The sequence below is a fragment of the Accipiter gentilis genome, chromosome 28, assembly GCF_929443795.1.
Source record: "Accipiter gentilis chromosome 28, bAccGen1.1, whole genome shotgun sequence".
Lineage (NCBI taxonomy): Eukaryota > Metazoa > Chordata > Aves > Accipitriformes > Accipitridae > Astur > Astur gentilis.
In genome coordinates, this window is record NC_064907.1 from 19,197,218 (window position 1) to 19,220,211 (window position 22,994).

At 45.8% G+C, this 22,994-nt stretch overlaps 1 protein-coding gene across 2 annotated transcripts in view; it reads left to right on the plus strand.

The window, feature by feature from the left end:
* DPYSL2 (dihydropyrimidinase like 2) overlaps positions 1-22,994 on the plus strand; it is a 56,260-nt gene that overhangs the window by 14,325 nt on the left and 18,941 nt on the right. For both annotated transcript variants that reach the window (XM_049830985.1, XM_049830986.1), the window contains 4 exons: positions 1,523-1,611; positions 2,936-3,120; positions 21,077-21,241; positions 22,394-22,455. In XM_049830985.1, coding sequence (XP_049686942.1) covers positions 1,523-1,611; positions 2,936-3,120; positions 21,077-21,241; positions 22,394-22,455 — 501 coding nt within the window. The remainder of the gene's footprint in view (positions 1-1,522; positions 1,612-2,935; positions 3,121-21,076; positions 21,242-22,393; positions 22,456-22,994) is intronic.

A 22,994-nucleotide genomic window follows, 5' to 3' on the forward strand; every position in this document is an offset into this window, starting at 1 on the left:
CAGCAGATCCTAAATTTAAATCTTGGGGTTTTCTTTCTTTGTTTTTTTAAATCGGTGGCGTTATTCAGGGAAACTCTCTATTGCAGCAGTAGGAGAAAGGAGAAGGAAAAAAAGGAGGGGGAAGGAGAACCACTGAACATCTCATAGATGTTTAGCAGTTATATAAAAGATGGATATAGTGGCATAAATCAGGAGCTGATGCAATTCCTGTAGCCCTTTTGGCGTTAAAAGAGCCGTGTCAGCTTGTGTCTGTTGAGAACCTGGTGCTCCGGCTTTTCAGTTTTATTATAAGCTCTTCGGGGAAAATGCCTGATTCTTTTCTTCCGTTTGACCGGCGGAGGAGTCCCAGCTCAAAATAAGGGCCCTGAGCACCGCTGTCACTGTCTTCTACGTATTTGCTGTAAGTTCAAGGCACCACCGAGTTAAAGTCCTGCTTTCTACCCCTTCTTGAAGTCAGCGTTTGGTTTCACCAGCCTTTGGCTGTGCTGTTCTGGTATAGCTTTGTTCTCGTACAAAGACGTTTCTGGGAGGAGGGAAGAGAATCAGAGCAAGTACAAGTGCAGATATAAGGGCCAAGGTGTAGTTCAAGCCGAGCGCTGCATAGCGTGGATGTGCTTTGCTTTAAATAGATGCATCTGTAACATAGGGAACGGAGGAACCAGAGGAAGAGAGCAGTCGCTTTTAACTTTCCTCCCAATCCAGAGCTCTGCAGAGTGTGTTTCGCTCTTGTTTACGACTACTGCAAAAAAAGATAAATTGGTCTTTGACCTGAAGTCTCGCGAAAGCGAGATGTAACCTGGGCTGCGATAAAAGCAGATCGCCTGATAGCTGCCTCATTATAATTACCTTTCTGTTCCTGCCAAACTGTCGTCTGATTTGAGGAAACTTTAATAACTGTTTTTTAAATCCTTCTCTTAAACTTGATTTGCTAATACGTGCTTATTTCCATCTGATTATGCAGTAGGGCTCTGGAAAGGCAGCAAAAGTATCCGCTGCATCGAAACATCACTAAGTTGGACAAAATGAGTTTGTTTGTGTTGTGTAACCCGTGGCAACAGACTTTTGGTCCATTTCCCTGACAGCAGTTGACTCACAGTTAGCCAAGTAGTGACTCCAGTGTGTGGGTGCATATAGGAAATTGTGCATACGACCAAGGCAGAAAAAATAGAGATGTGGCTATTACGCATCCCTCCAAGTATTATTATTTAATGCTTTTGCTGTAGGTGATGGTGGCAAACTGCAGGTATGAATGAAGCTGCCAAGTAGACAAGCCCACTGGAACCCAACTCCTTTTCTGTTCTGAGTTTTTTGGATCATTAGTGTGATGAAAGGACTTGCAGATGAAATAAAATATATTATCTTTCCAGTTGAAAGTGCAGCAATTGACTTGTGTTTTGACATGCACTTTTGAATAATGCAGAGGTTGTTTCTGTCTCTGCTCTTTCATCTCTGAAATGACACTTGCAGACTGTCAGCTTTCTCACAGAATAATTATGTATTGTTGTATGCTTCTTTGTTGCAGAGTGATCGTCTTTTGATCAAAGGTGGTAAAATAGTTAATGACGACCAGTCTTTTTATGCAGACATTTACATGGAAGATGGGTTGATAAAGTAAGTGAAGCCTGATACCGTGGTGTGATTGGAAATGTACAGAAATGTTCTGCAGATTAGCAAGGAAAAACTTAGTCTCTGAGCTGTATTAAATTGCAGTGAAAAATGAATATTTCATGTATATCCTGGTGTTTGAGGGAGGAACTTTAAAAACAAGATGTTGAATTACATAAACGCTGTTATTAAAGCATGGGTCAAAGGAGGTACTTACATGTGCTTAATTTCAGCCATGTGAATAGCCCCATGCTGAGATGATACATATGTTTGAAGTTATCTGTGTTGTAACATTTTACTGAGTTATGACTTAAGATACTTTGAATGCAGAGTTCAGCATCCTAATACAGTTAATTCTGTTTTGGGGTAGGAGGCTGGACTTAGGTGACCTCTTGAGGCCTCTTGCAGCGCCGTCTTCTATGATTCTATGATGCAAGGATCAGTCCAAACCCCCTTCAAGTTAAAAATGATCCTGTAGTTTAAGGACTGAGGTTCAGACCTCTTTCCAGCCTGCTTCTGTGTTTTCAGTCCTGAAACATGCGTTTCTGGCACGTTAAATATATTACAGATATCTTTGGAAAATGACTCTTAGGAAAAAATGGACGAGCCAGAGGTTACAAACAAGGAATCTTCCTGTTCTGGCTAAACGGTCAGCACATGTGCTTTGTTAATCAAGGTTAAAAGTTAAAGGAGCCAGCCAAAGACAGCTAAATTAATTGCAATGTGTCATCCACTGTGGCACTTTTAAGAATATGTCTGTGAAGAGCTAGACTGGAGAGACCTTTGATGGTCTCATCAGGAATTTGGTAGCTGATATCTTCGTGGGCTTGTATTTGTGCAGGGACTACACGATCTTTTTGCAAGAAAGGAAAGCAGACAATAGAGAGGCAAAAATTCTTCCAGTGCTCCTAAAACAATACTAGCATCTAAATTGCTCTTAGATAGCTAGGATCAAGTGTCGAACTGCTACTTGGCAACCCCAGTCCAGTCCCAGTAAAGCTGCTCGCAAGGTCCTCGCTGTGTTGGTGCGGCGATCATCCGATTATCTGCATGGTCCCTTCTCCAGCTGCCTGCCAGTGCGGCTCCTTCTTTTCCTTCCCGTTCAGTCTAATACTGCCCCGAGGTCCTGAAGTAATTGCATACTTGGCTCTCAATTATGCAACTGCTTCAAGGGGAAGAATAAAACATTATCAGCTACCGATGCCGATCCTGTACGTTGCTTTATATGGAAAAAGAAAACACTAGCCAGATTAAGTAGCACAAGGGTGTATGTTTACAGGCTGTTCGCTTTGTTTGTGTCTGACTTGCTGTTTGCAACCTGTTTACCCAGGCAAATAGGAGAGAATCTGATTGTGCCAGGGGGAGTGAAAACTATTGAAGCCCATGGCAGGATGGTGATTCCTGGAGGGATTGATGTTCACACCCGCTTCCAGATGCCGGAACAGGGGATGACGTCCGCTGATGACTTCTTCCAGGGGACCAAGGCTGCGCTGGCTGGGGGCACCACCATGATCAGTAAGCTGGCTGTTTTTTCTCTTCCAAGACAGCTTCCCTTTTCCCTTTCTCAGATAAGTACAGAAACTGTGGGCTGTTTAAGTCACGTGATATTTTGGACCAGGTACCGGCAGTGGGGGATTTCTGATGTCTTTCCAGGTTGCTGAGAAAAGCTTGTGTAGGGGTGGGAAAAGGGGTGGAAAAGCAAGACCCCACGATTTCCACATCTCACAGCCGTCAGTCGTTTCACTCTTGTCTTCTCTGTTGGCAGGGTTTACCTTGCTACTTGTGTGACTTTGCCAGATATTTGGGTCTGCTCCTACTGAAACCGGTGTCACTTTGACCTTTGGCTCCAGTATGAGTAGCCGATACTCTGCCTTCCTGTGCCTCGGTTCCTTTCTCCATGATGTCTATGGATAGATGTCCATCGTATGGTTCACACCCGGAAGCTTGATGCCAGCGTACTATGTGTCTTTGAAAACAGGGCCACTTATTTAAGGATTTTCACATGCCCGCTTATGTATGCGGCTTGAGCACCAGAATTTTTGTTAGCGTCGTTCCTCTTGTGCTCATATCCTCTTTTGGAGGAAGAGAGAAACTGGGAAGTGAAAATATCTCAAAATAAAAAAGCAGACTGACTGACTGTTCTGCTGACACCAGGGTTAGACACTCGTGGTGTTCCACTCTGGCTCTAAAATGCCTCATGAATGATTTCCAGGCTATCTGTCCCTGCTTGCGTTGGCTACAGATGCTTGGCTTGTCAGAGCCAGGATCTTAAAACTCTGTGAGTCATTGTTGTTAACCTTGTTTGAGCTAGAGAAAAAAATAAAAACCTCTGTTCCAGTGCAGCTGATCACGTGTAAACTGTACCACGGCGCCCTGGAGTCTGTTGCCGCATACAGGAATCAAGGATGAAGGGGTAAAGCGATAGTATATCTGAGCATCTGGCATTCTTTCATGTACTTTGAGGTGCTGCCATTTCGCAGGAGGGGAGTTAAGGTACAGAGAAATGAAAGAGCGTGGTTCAGAACAGGTACGAGTGTCTATTGTCCAATCCACGGATATAAAGAGATCTTAGGCACAGCCAGGAATCGGCCCATCCCTCCTCAGTTCAAACCTAACTCCTTGTGGACTAGAACATCCTCATCTCTTCGAGGAGGGTTGTGAGCGATCTTTGATCCCTGGCCTGGTGGGTGGACTCGGATTGATTGACATGGAGTTTGGGAGTAGGAGCCACTGGGGCAAACACAGCGGGGCTGTTCTGTGTTTCAGAAACAAATCTTTTTCTGGGTCTGGACCTTGCAAAGAGGTTGTGTCTGGCCTGTGAACTTGATCTAATGCTTCAAATAAATAACCTTAAGATAACCCAGGAAATTATTTTTCATAATGTTATCACTTTGGAGTATGAAGTTTGTGTATGAAGATAACCTCACACGTACAGAGAACGTAAAGTGGGAGCGTCGCTGTGGATGTGCATACTAATATCCAGTTTTTTCTTCAAATCTTTGATGTCAATTTAAATTAATAACACCGAAATGGTATTTTCTTTTCAGCTTCAGCTCATTGACTTTGTTTCATTGGTTGCTAATTTCTTGTTAGTACACCTGGTTCACACTTGAATTATCGTTCTGTTCTTCCTTGTTAGGTTGAATTAGATCAAAATAACATTCTCCCTCATCTGCATCTGACCTTTCAACAGCATTATTTCCCACAGTGGCACTTTTTAAAACATTTGAAGCGGAAATTGTTTAGGCAAAATTTTCTGAAGTAGCCCTTTTTCTTTGGTTGCCCGATTTTACCTATGCAGAGCCTCGTACTTCAGAAACGCTTGGACCTTTCCGTATGTGGGTACATGTATATTGCCTTTTTGACTGTAGCATCTGAATATCTCGCTAATGGTGTTTGTAGCACTTCTCTGAGTTAGCGAAGTTGGAGGAGAGTCGCCCATTTTATAATTTCTCATTTTACAGCTGTGGAAAAAAAAAAAAAAAGCACAATGTAGATTATGAACATGGGCGAACCATGTAGGGGAGGCTAGTGGCTAAACTTGACCTTACTGCCTTCCTGAGTGTCTCCAATTAGGATACCAAAATACACAATCATCTCTGAACAAAAATCATCTTCCTAAAGCGTAGCAGCAAGGACAGTAGTTGGATGGCTTAGGCCGATGGAGAGATGTTTCTGATGGGCGGGTATCAGCAACTGGAGCTGAACAGTGGAAAGCAGGATAAATAATCCAACTAGACTTCAAAGCTTCAGAGACTCTGCTCTGTGTCAGCTCAGCTGTTCTCTTCTTAGCAAAATTATACCGTTTGCAAAAATGTTTTTCCGCAGTGAAGCATGCAGAACTGCCCTCGTGAACATGCTCTTGGTGGGTGGCCTTTGGTTGTTCCCCAAGCAGGTGGGAGTTGTGGTTGATGGCAGCATTTTTTCTTTTGTGAGAAGTAGGACAACATTTAGTGAACTAGACTCATAATATCACCAATAAATTGCAGCCTGAAAATGACATGCTAATGTTTATGTCATTGTGTATTTTAAATACCGTGCCTGGGACTTTTCAAAAGAGAACACGCTCCTCTCATGGAAATGTGTCTAGCTGTGTGCCTCTGTTCTTCAGGCTTTTTTGGAAAAGATAGTCTCATGGATGTGAGCTTTGTGGAAAAAACCACCCATGTTTCTTCATTTGTGCTCTAAGCAAACTTTGTATTATTTATTTACAAATAGTTTTACCCCATCCATTTTTCTTTTCTATACATAGCCCTCAACTTGGGTAAGAAAACAGGTTAGTTGGCTTCATGCTTCAGTTTGTTTCACCTTTTCATGCAGGAGGGTACTTCACGACTGTTTACAATCATCGTAGGGAAATACTTGTTTTAGGGACATCTTTTAGTGAAATTAAAACAAGAATCTTGGATAGGTCTCTATTGATCATTGGTTTTATAAGAACTGTGGGTGAAATCCTGGCTTCGTCGAGGAAATGGAGTGTTTTGTCCTTGACCTCAGCAGTGCCAGGAATTGACCCTGTATGTCTGGTTTGGTTTCAGCGAACTTCGTTTTCAGCTCAGCTCAAATTGAGTGTTGTTCCTTTAATTCTCATGGCAGACACATCCAAGGGAAGCACAGAGGAGTTCAAGAATGTAACCTATTGTTTCCAAGCCCTGTGCTCTCTTTTACTTCCGTTCCCCTTGAAAGTAAATTCGCTACTACAGCATCGGAGATAGGAGAATCCGACTCTCAACTGGTATCAAATGGAGCAGCCCCATTTTCCTCGTGGGACCGGTGGAGATTTAGCCTGGTGGGAAGCAGACCTGTGTCCAGTCCAGTGCTTCCCAACTCGTCCCCTGGTTAGCTCCCTCCCTGGAAAGAGGGAGCGTGGCTGGCGGTGACGATCTGAATTAGTCCTTTTCTCCTCTGTGTCCGCTGTGTTCCCACAGGGCTCTCCAGTCCTGGCTCTCCTGAGCCCTCCTCTAGGTTGCTTCGCTCAGGAGTTAGGGCTGATTGCTTTTTCTAGCTACTCGTTCCACGGAGGCCATCTGACCAGGAATTCCAGCTATGATCCTTCTGTCTCTACCCTCTTCAGTGCCAAAGGCAAGACTCCAGCTGACTTTGCTAACGTATGAAAAAAATACAGTTAGTTGGTTTTGCTGTGCAGAGCTGCCGAGAGATGAAGTGACGTGTTGTGATACGATTGATTGTTTTTCTGAAACGGCAATTTGCACGATCGTTTCGCTGTCCCTACCTTAAAACAACATTACTGTGGGTATGTCAGCCGAGGGCGAACAGCACTGTGCATGTATTAGGATAACATTACTCTGGAAAAAACTTGGATTATTGCCCTTTTAAAATGTCAGAATACAGTGTTTGGATATTAAGTTGAAGGGAGGATTCCAGGATGATCCGCAGAAGGCTTTGGAGGAGAGAGGAATATTAGATAGGCTCCAGCTCGTTCAGGGTAGCTTCCCTAAGCTGCGCCGTATTCCATGGAAAGAGAACAGTCCTTTCAGAGTTTTGGAAAAGGACTCTGCCTGAAGTTGCCCTTTACGAGAGGCTCTTTCTCATCCATGGAGCCACCGTTTTGTTGAGCTAAAGACGGCGTTTTTGAGCCCCTATTGTCCCAACTTGAGATAGGTTGATGCCCTAGGATATAAACCAGTCCCTGGAGCTATTCGGGAAGGAAGATACCGCTGCTAAGAACAAGGTGGCCTCTCCAAGTCTTGTGACGGATTGGTTGCTTATTAACTGTGAGGGGTGAAATCCCCATCCAAATCAACGGTAAAACTCCCCCTGATTTTAGTAGAGGCGGCATTGCCTTTCTCTGCTCCTAGCCCTTCAGAAAGGATGAAGCCAAGCTGTGTGTATTTACTGGCTCTCTGATCCTCTAGCCTGTTTAATGTCCCAGTGAGATCTGCATCTATCCAGGCCAGCTCCCACACACATTTCAGCCCCCCCCCCCCCCCCCGAAGACTGTGCGTCTTCCTGGGTATCTGCTGTCCTTGAGTGAAATGGCTTGCTGACATTGCCTGTGTTGACTCAGTCAACCACTGTTATAATCACAGAGAGAAATTACAGTGAGAGAAATTATAGCTCTTTCTGGGTTGGTGACTGGGAAGGCAGCTGCCTTTTGAACTTGACTAGCAGTTATCCTAATAACATGGAGAATGTACGCTGGGGATATGAGCCTTTGTGTCTTGGAAGGTTCAGAAAATGAAGGGGCACTTCACATGGGCTGCAGTCTGCTTCTTAATGCTTTACCCTGCTATTAAAGAGAGAGCTTACGTGCAGGATGGCAGAGGTTTTCAGGAGCTGCTCAGCTACGATCACGTTTGTAGTGAGCTGACACCGGGTCTCCTAGGTCATCCTGAAGACCAGCACCTTGCCAGAAAGAAATGTTCCCAGTCTAGTGTGCTTCCTTGCCTCTCGTTTTTTGAACTGAGAGACATGACTGGAGAGAGTGGAGCCGCCCCGAAGGAGATCAGAGTCTAAAACTGCAACAGTGTGAGCTTAGAGTAGAGTTTAGAAAAAGGCAAGGGCAACTTGGCATGGGATGGCGTTTAGACCCGCCAGTGAAGACTAGATCATATTTTACCCTACTGGGTGCTGCTATTTTGTATTTTCGTGGTTAGTCCTCTGCTGGTAGAGAGCAAGAGTCGAAATGGTGGGCAGAGGAGGAGGACGGAAACAGAGGGACAGAAGGAGGTGACAGCCGTGGTCATGCAGTAACTTGTGGCCGAGCTGAAAGTATAAAACCAAGCGTTTCGAGTCCAAGGGCGGTGACCACAGAGCTGCAGTGTCTCACCAAGTCTCTGTGGTTATGTGTACACAGCGCTGCATTGTTCTGCAGACTCCCGCCTGAATTTTTGTTTCTTTTTGCACCCAGTAGCAGAGATAAAAGAGGAACTGTGCAGCTGGGGACAAGCACTGTAGACGGGCTGCTTTGGGGTGCATGGCTTGTTTCACTTTCTAGCAGCTGGCGGTGGTGCTTCTGCAGCAAAGAAATGTTTTAATTCTCTAGAAATGCAATGAAAACGTCCGCTCGCTTGTACAAAAGATTATTGGTGATTTATCTGGGTAGAGGCTTCCTTGAACTCTGTTATTAAGATAATGACATTACCACACAGGAGCGTAGAGTCCCTCCGGCCCTTTCTCTCCTCTCCCCAGCTCCCCTCGGTGCTTTTCATACCCCTGCGCTCTTCAGCCTCTGCACCGATTCACGCTAAATCTTGTTCGCTTCACTGACTCCCGGCTTGCTGCTGCCCTGTTTGTTGCTTTCATTCAGAGTGGGCTTAAAATCGTTAATGAGAAAGTTGGTCCGTAAACAGAGATGGGCACTCCCCCGTCGCGAGCTACTCTTCTCAAGCTTTTAAACCCCTCTAAGTCCATTAGGCTTCTCCGCCTGCAGAAGTGTCTGCAGCTACCGTACGGACGACAGCCTGCCTCGCTGGGGCCGGCTCTGCTTCCAGCCATCCCTGTGACGCTGGCTTTCCGCTGGATGGGATCGCTTCTATTGTTCTTGATGGGGTTTCCAAAGGGGTCTCGTTGGAAGCGAACGAATCTGCCAAGCCCTTGATGTCCCTTGCCAGTTAGCACAGAAGGAAACAGCTGTTCGGTCCTCGGCATACGTTGTGTGTTACTGCGTGGATTTTATTCCCCCCCCCTTTGGGCTGCGACTATTGTTTGTCATCTCTTTGCTGCTGAGAGAACAGGCCCCTGTGAGGAACAGATGAGGACTTCAGGAGCTGTGGAGCTTTGCCTGAGGTTATGCAGGAGGCCTGTGGTGGGATAGCGTCTTTAACTCTGGCTGTCAGACAGTCGGGCTAATGACTCTGCCTACCAGCTGGGCCATCTTGCCTTCTTAGCGCTGGAGAGCGAAATCAGCAGTGTCTGGTTTTGGGCTGGAGTCCTGTGAAACCGCTGCAGTCCGGCGTGGCTTGTTTGCAAGTCAGTCGGTAGATTTTTCCCTATTTTCCCATCTTCTACCTTCCCCGGAGCTGCTCTGGATCGTGTCCCTCGCTCCTCTCCCAGCCTGCTGCCTCTTTGGCAACGCTCGTTTTTTTATAAAGAGCAGGTGAGCGGGGCCCTTGCTCCGTTTCTGTTTTGCCGCGTTCTGCTCTGGACCCGCTCCATGCCTGTCACCGCGGAGGAAGGAGTGGATGGAGGCTGTCCCACACGTGCTGGAGCCTGGAGACTCTGATTTAGTTATGAACAAATGAATGTTGAAATGGCAACACCACCGACACTGCAGCCGTCTTCCTGCAGATGTGACTGACCTAGATTTTTCCGCGCATCTGAAAAGAGGGATTTGGCACGCACTCAGGAGAAATAACCAATGTTGTCTGTTTATGCAATAGCACTTAATACCTCTTATTCCATACAATGGTTGGGATCAGTAGGGCTGCTTTCCCACCGCGTGGAGAAGAGTTCATGCTCTTTTGTTTGAAGAGCTGCTTTTAAATGCTTTTCTTGCTTTCCTGTGTCCGGTGCTCTCATCCCCAAGCCCATGCCTTATGGATGACACACAGGAGAAGTAAAGAGCTAATGGGTTTCACCAGTGCGTCGTGTCTTAGATAGTCCCTTACATCAATGGAAAATGCATGTGGTACTTTGAAGGGTGCCGGTGCGAAAGTTGGGTCCTTCAGGTAAAGCCTGTCTACTGTAGATGGAAAAGCAATCTTAAAAAAATAAAATACAATTATCCACCTCGGTTAATGTAACATCATTAGCTGTCTGTGATAGGTTTTCAGGGCATGTGTGCTAAATCCTGCTGTATAACCTGTCTTAATCACCTTCAAGTTGAGACAAGGTCTTAAAAGAAACGGTAGGAAATGGTGCCTCCAGCTCTTTTCTTGGCTTGTTTTTCTGGGCACGGATTTTTTTGCCTTCCTACCAGTGTTCAATCCCTTGGCTTCCTTTACCTTCCTGTGAGCTTGACTCAGCAGAAACCGTCCTTGTCAGACAGGAACTTTTAACTTTCCGCGTTGGGAATTAGCTTTGCGTGTCAGGGGAAGGAAGCAAGTGATGCTTGAATGAAGTGATGGCTAAAGCTAAATGCAGTATTTCTCACTTGGGGTGGATGCAGGCGAGTGCTGTCTGTAGAGCGGAATTTGACGTCTTGGGTCAGCAGAGTCTTTTTTCCATCTTTCCTTCAGCCTCTATGCCTTCAGTTCATAGATCCCATCTGTTTCTTAGAGACTGGATTGTTTTTTAATCTTTCTGGTGAGAGGGAGAAATGTTTAAGGAATACAAATTAGCTCCTCCTGTCTAGCATGTTTTAATCATGCTTATAAATTGCCAGTTTTTACCAACTTGGGGCTGTGCCTGCATCTTTGCGCAGCCCTAGCTCCCATGGAAGCCATGTTGCATTTAAAAGGAATGCAACGATGGACACTTAAGAGTAATGGCTTCTGGGAATACTCTTTTCTTCCCTTGATACACTGCAGTTAGTGTTAGGACTACCTCTGTGACGACGGGCATGTCATTTAATTTCTCCATGCTAGTTGCTAGCTGTCCATAATGGGAGGTGGCTTTGTTGCCAAGGGGTTGTAAACTTCAATTGAAATTAGTTAAGTTCACCTAGACCCTCATATTATAAGTACAAAGTGATTATTTTCACGAGAGCCTGACGTGTGAAACACTGGCTGCCACCTAGCCGTGAGATAGTCCCTGTTCCTCCCAGCTGGGACCAGTGCAGATGCAGACACCCAGTCCCTGCCGTTCGTGATGCACAGCCCTGGTTACTGTCAGGATATGAATAAAAGGAAAAACCCTGTGTGAGGCAGAGACGAGGTAAGCCCTGTGTGCATAAAGTGCTTTTGGCTTCCTGGATCCTGAAAGCCTATTTTAGGTAATAGGAGGAACCGTTTGACTTCGACATGCAAATGTTAACTGGGGAGTCTCTCGGTGAATTTTCAAAGCCCATCAAAAGGGGCCGTGCTTTTGGAAAGTTCCCCTTCCTGACCGCGTCTAGGGCATATTTTCACCAGATTGCTTTGCTCCTGAAAGCAGTTACATATGTGCAGTGTGTATATTTTTGGAATCTGGGGGACTCTGTGGTGTTTTACATATGAATGAAATTCCCTGGCACAGCCTACAGGCAACGTGAGCTGGTAAAGGAGTTCCTTGAGAATGATCCCGTATTATTACATAGCACTGCTTTTGTGCAAAGGAGAGGAAGGGGGAAAGTTCCCAAAGCATAGCACAGCAAGAGATAGCGTAACCCAATATCGTCTCAAAAATCTCACTGCAGAAATGCATGTCAGTTAACGATACTTCCCAACAGACTTTTCTTTATTTCAGATAAGATTTCTCAGGGTTCGTATCAGTGTCCAAAGAGAAGAGGTCAGCTACTGATGGGGTGCAAAGTACTTTTCAGGCTGATGTGGAGAGACTCTTGATTGACTGTGAACTGAAAAAGTTCTGTAAAGTCTTTTGTAGCACAACAGTAGCGGGAGGAAAATGTAGATGTGCGGGATGTTCTTAAGTGAAGTAGAATTAGGCCACTGTACCAAGACCAGAGTTCGCTTCTGCTGCTTTCTGACAAGCAGTTAGTCCTTTTGCTGTGTAAACACACTATAAAAGGGGAAAATGGCAGCTGCATGGAAATGACTCACACCGGGCTGTCCCGCAGCATGGATCCAGGGGCAATTCGGGCTGTAGGGGTCCTGGATCGGAAGAGCCGCAGGCACGGTGTCCACCTTTGGGTTGGCCAGATCAGGCGCTGCCCAGGAGTGCATCCTTTCCTACCTCAAATGTGGTGCTTTGTGCCCCCAAACAAGGGGGAGTTTCCTGGGCCTGGGAAGATACCAGGCTGCTTCAGAGGCTGGACAGGGCTATTTCAGACCTGGAGGAAGGAAATTTGGCAGCTGGGGACTGTGTCACAGAGTTCCTATTTAAACAAAGGATGATCTACTTAGGGGCTCCTACAGGTTATTATTACAGCAATCTCAACGGCTGTTTTTGCAGGCAGTATTAGCCTTACAAAGTTGATAGAAAACTAGCAGATGGCTAGGTGTAGTCAGAAAATTGACGTGCGCAGAGGGAACGTGCTGCTTGATCTGTGTCCTACAATAGGTTTTTTAGAAGATGGGTTCTGCTGCACCTCCACATCAGGTCCCACCACAGTTTTCTCTGGACGTGTGGACATTTGGGTCTGGTTCAGTCCTCACTTCTTTGTCTATAGTTCTGTCTGACAGTCATCAAAGTCAGTGGTTTAACTGAGAACAGAATGGGGAGTCTTGGTGTCTTACCAGAAGTGGTATGGTGGCGATTGATGAAAACCTCTTCCTCAAAGCGTCATGTCACTTCATCACAGCCACAAGAAGGAGAAGTGTCTGGTCCTCATCCAGCGAAGGGAGGTGTTTATATGGCAAATACACAGAGGGAAAGGACATGTTCACCAAGCAGATTCCACCTCCCCCTCCCCGTTTCCCTCACAAGCTGTTTAAAAAAAAACAACCCAAAACCAAAACCCAAAGGTGCTTCTATAGAATCAGAACTCTTTGTATTCAGTTGATTTTGTTGGGGAAAAAATTCATCTTTCTAGTCCTGAAAACAAAGCCCCCTCAGCACCATCGCAAATTTCCATTGTAAAAATTCCCGTTCTGCAGTTGTGTTCCTCTTCATCTCCAACGCCCCCCTGAGACAACCATGGGCAATGAAACGAAGCTGAGAAGCCAAAATTTGGTCCTGGCGACAGTGATGCAAATCCAGAATTGTTCCAGCTTCCCGGCTAGTGGAAAAAGCCTGACGGGCAGGGTGTATCTCCACTGACCTGAGAGGGACAGAACTGGCTTACGGCACTTGATCTTTTGTCCTCTTGTTTCTGATCAAAGTGTTGCCCCTTGGATGTGTTGTTATAGTTGTGTTTTGCCTCGACTTGAAATCCATGGCTGCAAACAGAGGTTTTCTCAATCCCATTCTCTCGAGGTTTACAGGCCAGTTAATTTATATGGAGGTCTTTGAAGTCCTGTGTACTTTTTTTCGTGGGCTTCAAGTGTGGAGTATGCCTAAAAGAAAGAATAAATCTTGGAATCGCTTGAAATCTCTTTTGTACTTGGCTCCCTGCCTCCTCTATCGTGGTGACCTCCTGAGATACAAACATAGTTTAGATGTACAATAAACCTGTACTTTAAAGAAATGAAGCCTTTTTTGATCTGATCTAAATATGTAGTCGTTCCAGCTGTTGAAGAGGGCTATTAATTACTGTTTGGACACACAGACCCCTATTCTTTACATTTGTGTCCAGCTGGCATTAAATTATTAATCATATTTTGGATCTAATCGGCTAAAAAGAGAAGTGAAATATCTGTATGACATCAATGAGGGAATAAGAGAACATTGCAGTCTGCAAATGTAATCAGTGTAGCATGGATATGTCCAATTCTTCTGAGCCTGGTCCAGCTTCTGATTCTCTGCATGGAGTCTAATAAACTGGATCTAAACTGACAGAAAACAACCAGCGATGCCATTTAGCCTGCCTTTTCTTCTATTAGTTTGGCAGACAAATGCACGCGAACGGTCCTTGTGTAGTTGTGTTAGCACAGTAAGTGCTATTCTGTGCAGAGTGTTGTTACTCTTCAGAATAATCTCTTTATTTCAATATCTTTTCTTGGGGGAAGAAAACCAACAACAATAAAATAATGTGGGAATAAATGCCCAGATATACGCAAAGCTGAAATCTGATTGCTGGACCCAGGATGTTAAGAAAATTCTTCACTTGACTTTTCGTTACCTTCAAGTGTATCAGCTTAGGTACGTCAGATACGTGAAGTGGTAACCTTAAAAGCCATCTTGTAGCTATCCTTTCTCGTCCTAGATCAAATCGTGACCCGGAGTGTGGTTTAGAGGAAGAACTGGGTATGAAATCAGAACAGAGGAGGTGTGAGGCTCTTTTAGGTTACTTGATTTGGGATTTTTGAGCTCAGAAGAAATGCTGAGGTCTCTTTCTAGCCTAAATTGATGCAGAGCCAGTGAGCTGGCAGCTGTGTGTCAGTACTTCCAGCAGAAGCCTTGTTGCTGGGAGGCTTGACTTTTGAACAACTTTGTTCCTGGACAAGGCAGCTTTTGGTAGCTCAATTTCTTCACATGTAAAACGGTCATAATGATATATTAGCTGAGAGTTTGAAGTCTCTGGGTGAAAGAAGGTCTGTGATGATGGGATAATCTTCTGTGAAGCTTCTTGGGTCAGTCAAGGGCCTGACTTCCAGTTCACATATATTGATTTTATTCCGCTCACTTTCATACTGGGAGCATTACTCCCAGTTCACGCCAGTGCCAGGAGAATATTGTTGCAGCCATAGACTAGCAACAACTCCAGACTTTTAACCAGGGAGCTGTGCAATTACCAGGGCTGAATTTAATTACAACCTCTCAATAAAATGGCTTGTGACAGAATGTACAACTCAATAAATTCACCAGATTTCATCACATGCAGTTGCTGGGAAGATTAAGTAGTATTAAAAAGGCAGATGTGTTTATAGTGATCAAGCTGCTATTTAAAGTTTTGGGTAGGGGAAATCTGCCTGCTAACAGTTAAGCTTAAACGTTAAGGATTTTCACCTTATAAACTCCTCTTAAACAATAGGCACATTTAATGCTAGTAGGAGCAGGAAATAATGTGTAAAACTGCAGTTTGTAATAGCAACTGGAACCCTGCATACATGGTTTTATAACATACACAATTTTTGTAACATCTGACCCTAATTCACGTTTATATTGACCGTATCAAATAGTTTTTCTCTTTCCTGGTAGTGGTGTTCATTAGCTGAAGAGCAAGAAAAATTTCATGCATGCTTTAGATGACATGTAATTAAACCAGCTGAAAAAAGCCTTTACGGGGAAAGCTGGAACCAAGGGCTATTAATAGAAACTCCAGGAAGGGTTTGTTAGCAAGCCAAGGCCTGCTCAAATGAGGCAGGATGCAAAAAAGAACAAAATTGAACGTGCCACAATGCCAGGAAGCTATAAAACCCATTAATCCCCACCCATGAGGACATCCATCCAAAAAGTAAAGTTTTGTTTTCAACGCAAGGCTAATAGCTGAATTCAGCTCTCCCAGTGAAGCAATAACTTCTCTTGAGCTTGGTGAGGGGTCAAAAATATAAAGGCATGGCTCTTAAACCGCCTTTTTTTTTTTTTTTTTTTTGAGAGCGTCGAAGTGCCAGAGAGATTATATGGGATTTTTTATGGCTTCAGTCTCAAAGCATCCTGCAGGCTGTTGGTTCAATTCCCCTGTCTTCTCTGTGTGATCCCTCGTGCCCATGCAGAGCAGCTACCTCCGTTCTCAAGCTGGGCACTTGTTCAGGGCCTGAGATATCCCAGCTGCAGATAGCCCCCTGCTTCAGAAAGGCTCCTAAGGACCAGAAAGCCACAGCGTATCCGAGTCTGTAAAAGGCAGCCAAGGTGTGATGCAACACTTAGAAAGCCAGTGTTTAAAGCTGAGGTCAGCACCATTTTAAGTGTGCTGTGCAGCTAGCGGGTTGATACGGTTTTTTAAAGTAAGCGAGAAGTTAGAGTGGCTGGATGAAGAGCAAAGGCGTGCTTAGAGCCAACCCTTAATATGCACGCTGACCAGCGATGTGATGAGTAAATAACAGCGCTTTATAAACCAATGCTGTTACTTCTCCTACCCTACTTAGATTTTTCATGCTTATGTTAAAACAATACTACTTTATTTTCCCCGTACTGGGAAAGTTCCCTTTAAATCAGTTCCTCTAAGTTTTTGCCTTCCCCTTTCATTTAATACCGAGTGCCTGATGTGCTGGTGCTTGTTATCTCTCCACCACAGCATTCAGCCATTTCGGCTCGTTGGACGCCTAACATTTCAGTGTGGCTGAATGCCAGCTCCGGTATATTAAAGCCACACAGATAAGCTAACAGTGGTTAGTGGTGTTGTCTCACTTCAGCTTATTGTCTGCCTTTAATCTTGAGCCGATTAATCTGTCCAAGGAGGAGCGAAGGATCACGAGCGAGACAGAAAAACAGCCATGGATGATGGGTGGGTGGGAGCTGAAATACTTGGAAGAGCAGATGTACCTTGTAGGCCATGTGAAACTGTATGTAATGATTGGAGAGCAAAACCAGGCACATGGGAGAGGTAATTAAGAGTCTTAGCGAATGTGGCTGGAACAATCGTGGCATGTGGGTATGCAGGTGCTCAAATCCCAGTGCCTTCCAAAGGGAGGTGAACGCTCGGTTTGTCTGGGAAAAGGATAAACAGACTATCCAGTAATTTTGGAATATCTTCAGTGTTTTACCAAGGGAAAAATTAGATGATTTGTAAAGTACAAAATCCCTTTTTAAATTTATTTATTTATTTATTTTTTAAAGCAGTTACTTTGCTGATGTAAACAAGCTTGCTTTTGCTTCTAAGCCATAGGCTGTTGCATTTTGGATTCGTCATCTCAGAAGGTTGGAAGACAAATCTACGGAACGTTTTCTGTTCATAGCTGAGAAACCACGGTAATCCTAACCTTGGCTTTGCCATGTAACTTGCTGAGAGCATATGTTAAATAAAGAGAAACATTAGCGTTAAGCCTGAAATTCACTCTGATTCAGGGAGCCACTACAAGGACCACAAGCTATTAAATTTCTCCTTTGAAGGTTTCAGTACTGATGAAGTGATACTTAAATGATCTTTTCCTTTTCTCTTTTTTTAATTCATTTTGTTACTGGTTTTGGAGCAAGCTTTGAGCTTAAATTGAGCTGGCAACTTCCTTTTCAGACCTCAGCAGCTGACATCATTTGTATAGCAGTAATCAGCAACAGGAAGACAATATCTGGGCTTGGAAGCACGAAGAAGTCAAGCGGTCTAGAGAATAAAGGGGTGACAACAGTCTGTGTTGCAACAGTTTGTCTTGAGTGCGTCCTGCAGATGTGAGGCCACTCCAGCGGCTGCAGGAATTGAACATTCCTGCTTTCCGAGATGAAGGCCTGGAAGATAGGGCAGTAAGCTGTCGGATTCCCTAGAGAGAAGTGGTTCAGCAAGGTCAGGACAGCACACTGTTTTTCGCATGGGAAGCCTCCAGGGTAATCTCCGCGGCTGGGTTTGCTGCGTGCTCCGGTGGGTCAGAAGACCTTGTGTCCGTGGTCCTGTGGCGGATCATACCCGAGGGTCATCTCGGGAACCTAGGGCTGTGGGAATGCAGCGGATGGAGCTTTCATCAGCTGCTTTGTACTGCTCTGAAGCACAGAGACCTTAAAGAAAAAGCTTTTTGTTTTAGTCTGAGTTCTTGAGCTTTGCCCGAGGACTGGAAGGAGAACTTCCTCTGAGCTGCACGTGGGCGATTCCTGTCCATACCAATAGGCAGAAGTAGTTGCAATGCTCGGTTCTTTGAACAGCAGGCGAAGAATCAATCTTGACTCTTCTCCTTTAAAGGATCTAGGCTCATTCTTTCTTACTTGGGGTCCCCAAAACCCCAACCCTAGCACGTAGGGACGTAGGTCGTGATCTTGCAACGTAGTTGGCCCTTTCTGTTGCAACAAGGGATGGTGAAATTGAGGAGGTGTTTGCATTTGTGTCTGAATGACCTCTAGACCAGTGCTTAGGGTTACATCCACCTTCCTCGTGTCTTATGTGCAGCATCTACCGTTTCTGCTGCCTCACGCGTGGCTACACGGCTTCATTCCTGCTCCAGGGTGCCGTCTGTCAGGTGTGGCTGCTGCTGCCCTCCAGCACTTGGACCCTTGTCCGGGGATGTCCCTGTCACTGTGACTACCCCATGGTACGCTCAGGCATATGTCGCTCCTTCCCCGAGTCTCCGGGGACTGGTTAAATGACAGGCTTTTGAAGGCCGTTGACTTACCTTGCACGTTCAGGCTGCCTTCTTGCTGACTTCTTCCACGTGAATATGAAGAAGTGGTTGATCGGTAATATTTGCCTGGCAGAAAACTGCTATGGAAACAAACTGTGGTCTATTTTGGTGGGGATGATGGGTGATTTGGCTATTGGGGAGCTCAAGGGAGCTGCTGTGAGATGTGTCGGCAGCGCAGCTTCCATATGAGATATTCTTAATCCCCAGAGCTGACTTTCATGCACATATGCACCACTACCTCCATCCCTTACCCTTATTGTAACCAGCTGTGGTTTGAGTTTGTCGAAGATCTGATGAGCTCCCTTACCCCCTCTCCCACTCCCTCCGCAAACTCCCATTAGTCATACTTGGGCAGCGCATGAAATAAGATGGTGATAAAGCTCTGATCCTAGACACCAGAGTCATTCCGAGGGGCTCCGTGCTGGGCTGTGAGGACTCCGCCGTGTTAACCCCTTGGTGCCTCCAGGCAGAATTTCCAATGCCCATAAGCCGTGTATCGTCTTGGGGCTGATAGAGCTCTTAGGGCACCTTTTGTCTTCAGTAGGGATGGATTTATTACTGTGATGTGTTAGAGATTAAATAGGCTTTTTTTGCTTTTTAATTAGTCAGTGGGTTGAGGAAGACAGCTCTTGTGTTAAGGCACCGGCCATTTGTGAAAACCTGGGTTTTCTCTCTGTCCCATTGGTAACGCAGAGAGAATGTTACTTTTCTCCTTGTTGTTCATACTACTTAAGCTAAAGATTAACTTTGGCAGAGTGACAAGGGGCTACGTACTGGCCAAGAAACAATTCAGTCTGGAAGTTAGTGGAAGGTTTCTGACCACTGGGGAGGAGGAGATCATGGAACAGAAATTGGATGATTTTTTTAAAAAACAGGACAGTTTATCGTCTGGTTAAATTTGGGTTGCTTTTCCCAAGGGTGGTGGAAAGCACATCCTTGATCTGCTGCCAGTCACCAGGCAAATTGCAGAGCTTTCACTCATAGCATAGATTTCTCTGAGGGGCAGGACGCTGCATTCTGAGCAGGCGAAGGCCACCAGCCGCTCCTGAACCCCTAAGCCACTGCTGGTCAAAGCTGCAGCTCTACTGCCGATGTGTCAGCAGAGAACTGTACATCCCAGCCTTCACTTCGCGGGCTGGCGTGACGCTTCGAGGCGCCAACAGGAGCCTTTTTGGAAAAGCACGAGTGTTTTACCTGCTGTTTCGCTATCTGTCACGTAGTCACCTTTGCGAAAGGGAGAGAGGGTGGGCAGAGCTTTGCGGGACGGATGGGGTTTTTTTGGGTAATCCTCTCGGCTTTCTACAGCGTTTGCACATCATAAACGTTGGAGACCTCGTGATCGACTCGGGTGGCTGAAGCTCGTGGATCGTTCAGGAGAGCTGCGCTGCTTTTTTTTGCAGCGGGTCGAGAGCCCCCAGCGTAAATCCAGGTCTTAAGGCAGTGCAAAACCAGTAAATCTAGGCTGATGGGTCTGCGTGGGGGCAAAGCAAAGCTTTGTACTTCAATGAGAGCGAGTAGGGCCCAAGGACTTTGTCTCTTATCCCAGTTGTGATTTAGAGCTAAGTACTGAGCTGATGGCAGCCCAGATACTCGCTAATGAAGTTAAAAATAAACTGCTTGAATTTCTCTGTTGATAATTGAAGGAACTTTTTATTTTTTTTGTGTGAGTTGATGTAAAATCAAGCCAGGGCGCTCTCCTCCTCCGCAGCAGTGCCTGCCCAGTTTGTGACCCCTCAAGTCCCGCAGGCTTTTCCTACTCTCTTAGCAGCAGTTCAGTTCCTGAGGTACTGGCTTGCTTCTTCTGTTTCATTGTGTCCAGTGAAGATCTTAGGGATCCCGTGCATTCAAATAGAAATTTGCATGCTATTCGGATTACTGTGAGGAATGCTAAATCTTCAGAAGCAGATCTCTCTTGTTACCCTTTGAGGCTGTTCTGCACCTGTGGCACTGGTGGAGCATCCTGTAGCTGCCGGTGAGCCCAGTTGCTGCTGGACCTAATGCGTTAGGCTGGCGTGAGGATCAGACGGAGCAGATGCCAGAGAAAGGCAGGACCATCGTGTTGTCACGAGGTGTCTCTCCAGCCGTGACAGACTGTCGGTCCTGCTTCTTCCAGTCCTCGCTTAGACGCCGTCTCTGGAAGGTGCTCTCGGTTGGGACGCGTAGCACAAAGCAGCTCTGATCCACTGCGTACGTGCCAGCAGCAAAACGTCTTTGCACTCTTTGGACACCTTCTCTAGCGTGTCCAGAGGCACAGACGAAAGCACTGCTGGACCATGAGGTGCTGAGTTCCGAAAGCTGCTGACTGGTGCTCACGGGGGATCTCGCCTGTGTCGTTGTTTATTTGTCACCGAACAGGAGAGCGGTGTTTGTAGAGCTCTCGGCAGTGGTTTGTGTTTGCTGCCCTGGGAGTTTCCTTTGCTCTGTTCACAATTGCAGTAAACAGGCTGTAGTAATTGAACTATTTCTTTCAGCTTCTGCTCCCTGATCAGCTTCCTGGCTGCATTCTCGGATGCGGGGCTTTAGAAACCGGGTCTTTCAAACTCAGATATTTTAAGGGCAAGGGGATGTCTTGTTTTCGCGGCAGCCTCTGCAAAGCATGCTTTCTGTCTTGGACATCCAGGAAAGCGACTGTGGCAGGTATTTACCAATGCTTCGGTTGTCTTTCCCAGTTGATCACGTGGTTCCCGAGCCAGGGACCAGTTTGCTGACTGCGTTTGACCAGTGGCGAGAATGGGCAGACAGCAAGTCCTGCTGCGACTACTCTCTGCATGTGGATATCACCGAGTGGCATAAAGGTGTCCAGGAGGAGATGGAGGCTCTGGTTAAAGATCACGGTAAGTTCCGTTACTGAAAGTTCACGGAAACCTTTCCCCTCCTTACTTTTTTAGGACTGGCTCCCTATTTTTTTAGGACTGGCTCTTGTGAAATATTTTACCCTTACAACCCAATAAAGCTGTTTTGGGCCCTGACATTAACTTGGCCCTTTCTGGCTTCTCGTGGAGGTTTGGACAGTCACTGTTGTAGAGGGCTCAGGGGGACGGAACGCACTGGTGTCACTGCAGTGTGTTAGGTGGGTGAGCGCTGATTTTGTAGAGGTGACTCTCTTGCTGCTGCCATGCAAAGGAACACCTTTGTTTAGTGGAGGCCCTTTGATTTTCGTTAGTGCAGGTAGGTGCTAGCTTCAGCCGTTAAACTGTTGTAAACTAGGGAAGGATCAGGCCCAGAAGGAACAATCCAGCACTGGTTGCTAAAAGTGGAGAAGAGCTGAATAAGATGACCTCATAGGCTTTTCCCCTCTTTAATTTCCTTGACGTTTCATCCTTAGGCTAGAGTAATTTTCCATCCTGTTTGTAGTTTAAAAAACCAAACTTTTACATCCTAATGAGCGCTTCCCCACACGTGCTGGGTAAGAGCTTTTACTGGTTCAGAAGGCAGGAGAGGGAAAGCCGACTTAGGAGCACTCCCTGTGTCCTGGCCAGTACGAATACGGTGGAGGGGGGCATGCCTACAAACACAGATTTCCCATTGCTCTCACGGGGGGGAGTTGGGGGATCAGGCAGCCAGGCCCAGTCTCTGCTTTTGTGTGTGATGCGTTTTGCTTATTTTTTTACTCAACCTCCTACAGTGCTGAATCCACAGAATTACTCTTACTTTAAGTTAAGTGGAAGCCTGGGGGTTTAGCTGTCCCCACGGCTGGAGTGCAGGCTCCTCTCTTCTCATCAGTTGTGTTAATAAATGCCACGTGGCTGAGGAGATCCTGGCTTTACACTGTGATCGGCTGAGAATGCGTGTGTCTGTGTGCGCGCACATGTGTGTACACGTTTCAGAGCAGATTAAAGTAATTTATTTGTCTACCCATCATTACTGCTTGCTGGGGCCTGATGGAGGGGGACGGCTTCTCTCTGCGAGAAACGGTGTGTTTCGTAGCTTTCTCCGTGCCTGCAATTTGTATGTCAAAGATAATTTCTTTGCTCTCTTTCTACTAGGTGTGAACTCCTTCTTGGTTTACATGGCTTTCAAAGATCGCTTTCAGCTAACTGATTCTCAGGTAGGAAGGCTTAATGTTCACACGCTTCTGTCACTGCAAGCAGTGCCTTAGTCACATATAAGGGTTTAAATTCAATACACTGGGATCTGACATTCTCTTCTGGTTTCAATCTTTGTACGTGTAAGAGTACCTAAGATTTGCAACAGTACCCAGAGCTCTGGTTTGAAGATTATTTTTTTAATAAAAAACCCCAACCAACAACAAACCCTGAAAGCCTTGGCTGGGGAAAGCAATGGCAAAACCCTCATTTTGAGAGATCTAAGGTTTTATTCCAGCTCCTTTGGTGTGGAAGCAGTGGCAGTTTTATAAATGGCTGCTTTATGCCTAGGCGCAGGGCAGGACGGCGAGATCTCTGGCGTAACTACGCGGTGTGTTTATAAGCTGAAACCGATCCTGGTCCAGAAGTGGGTTTCTGGCTTTAGCGTTAGAATCGCTGTGACCTTAGAAAGGAATTGCCCTCCCATTTGCAATTCTGGTGGATACGTTTGGGTACATTTAATTGTTGAGATGGGCAGTTTATATTTCTAAACGTGGTGGGA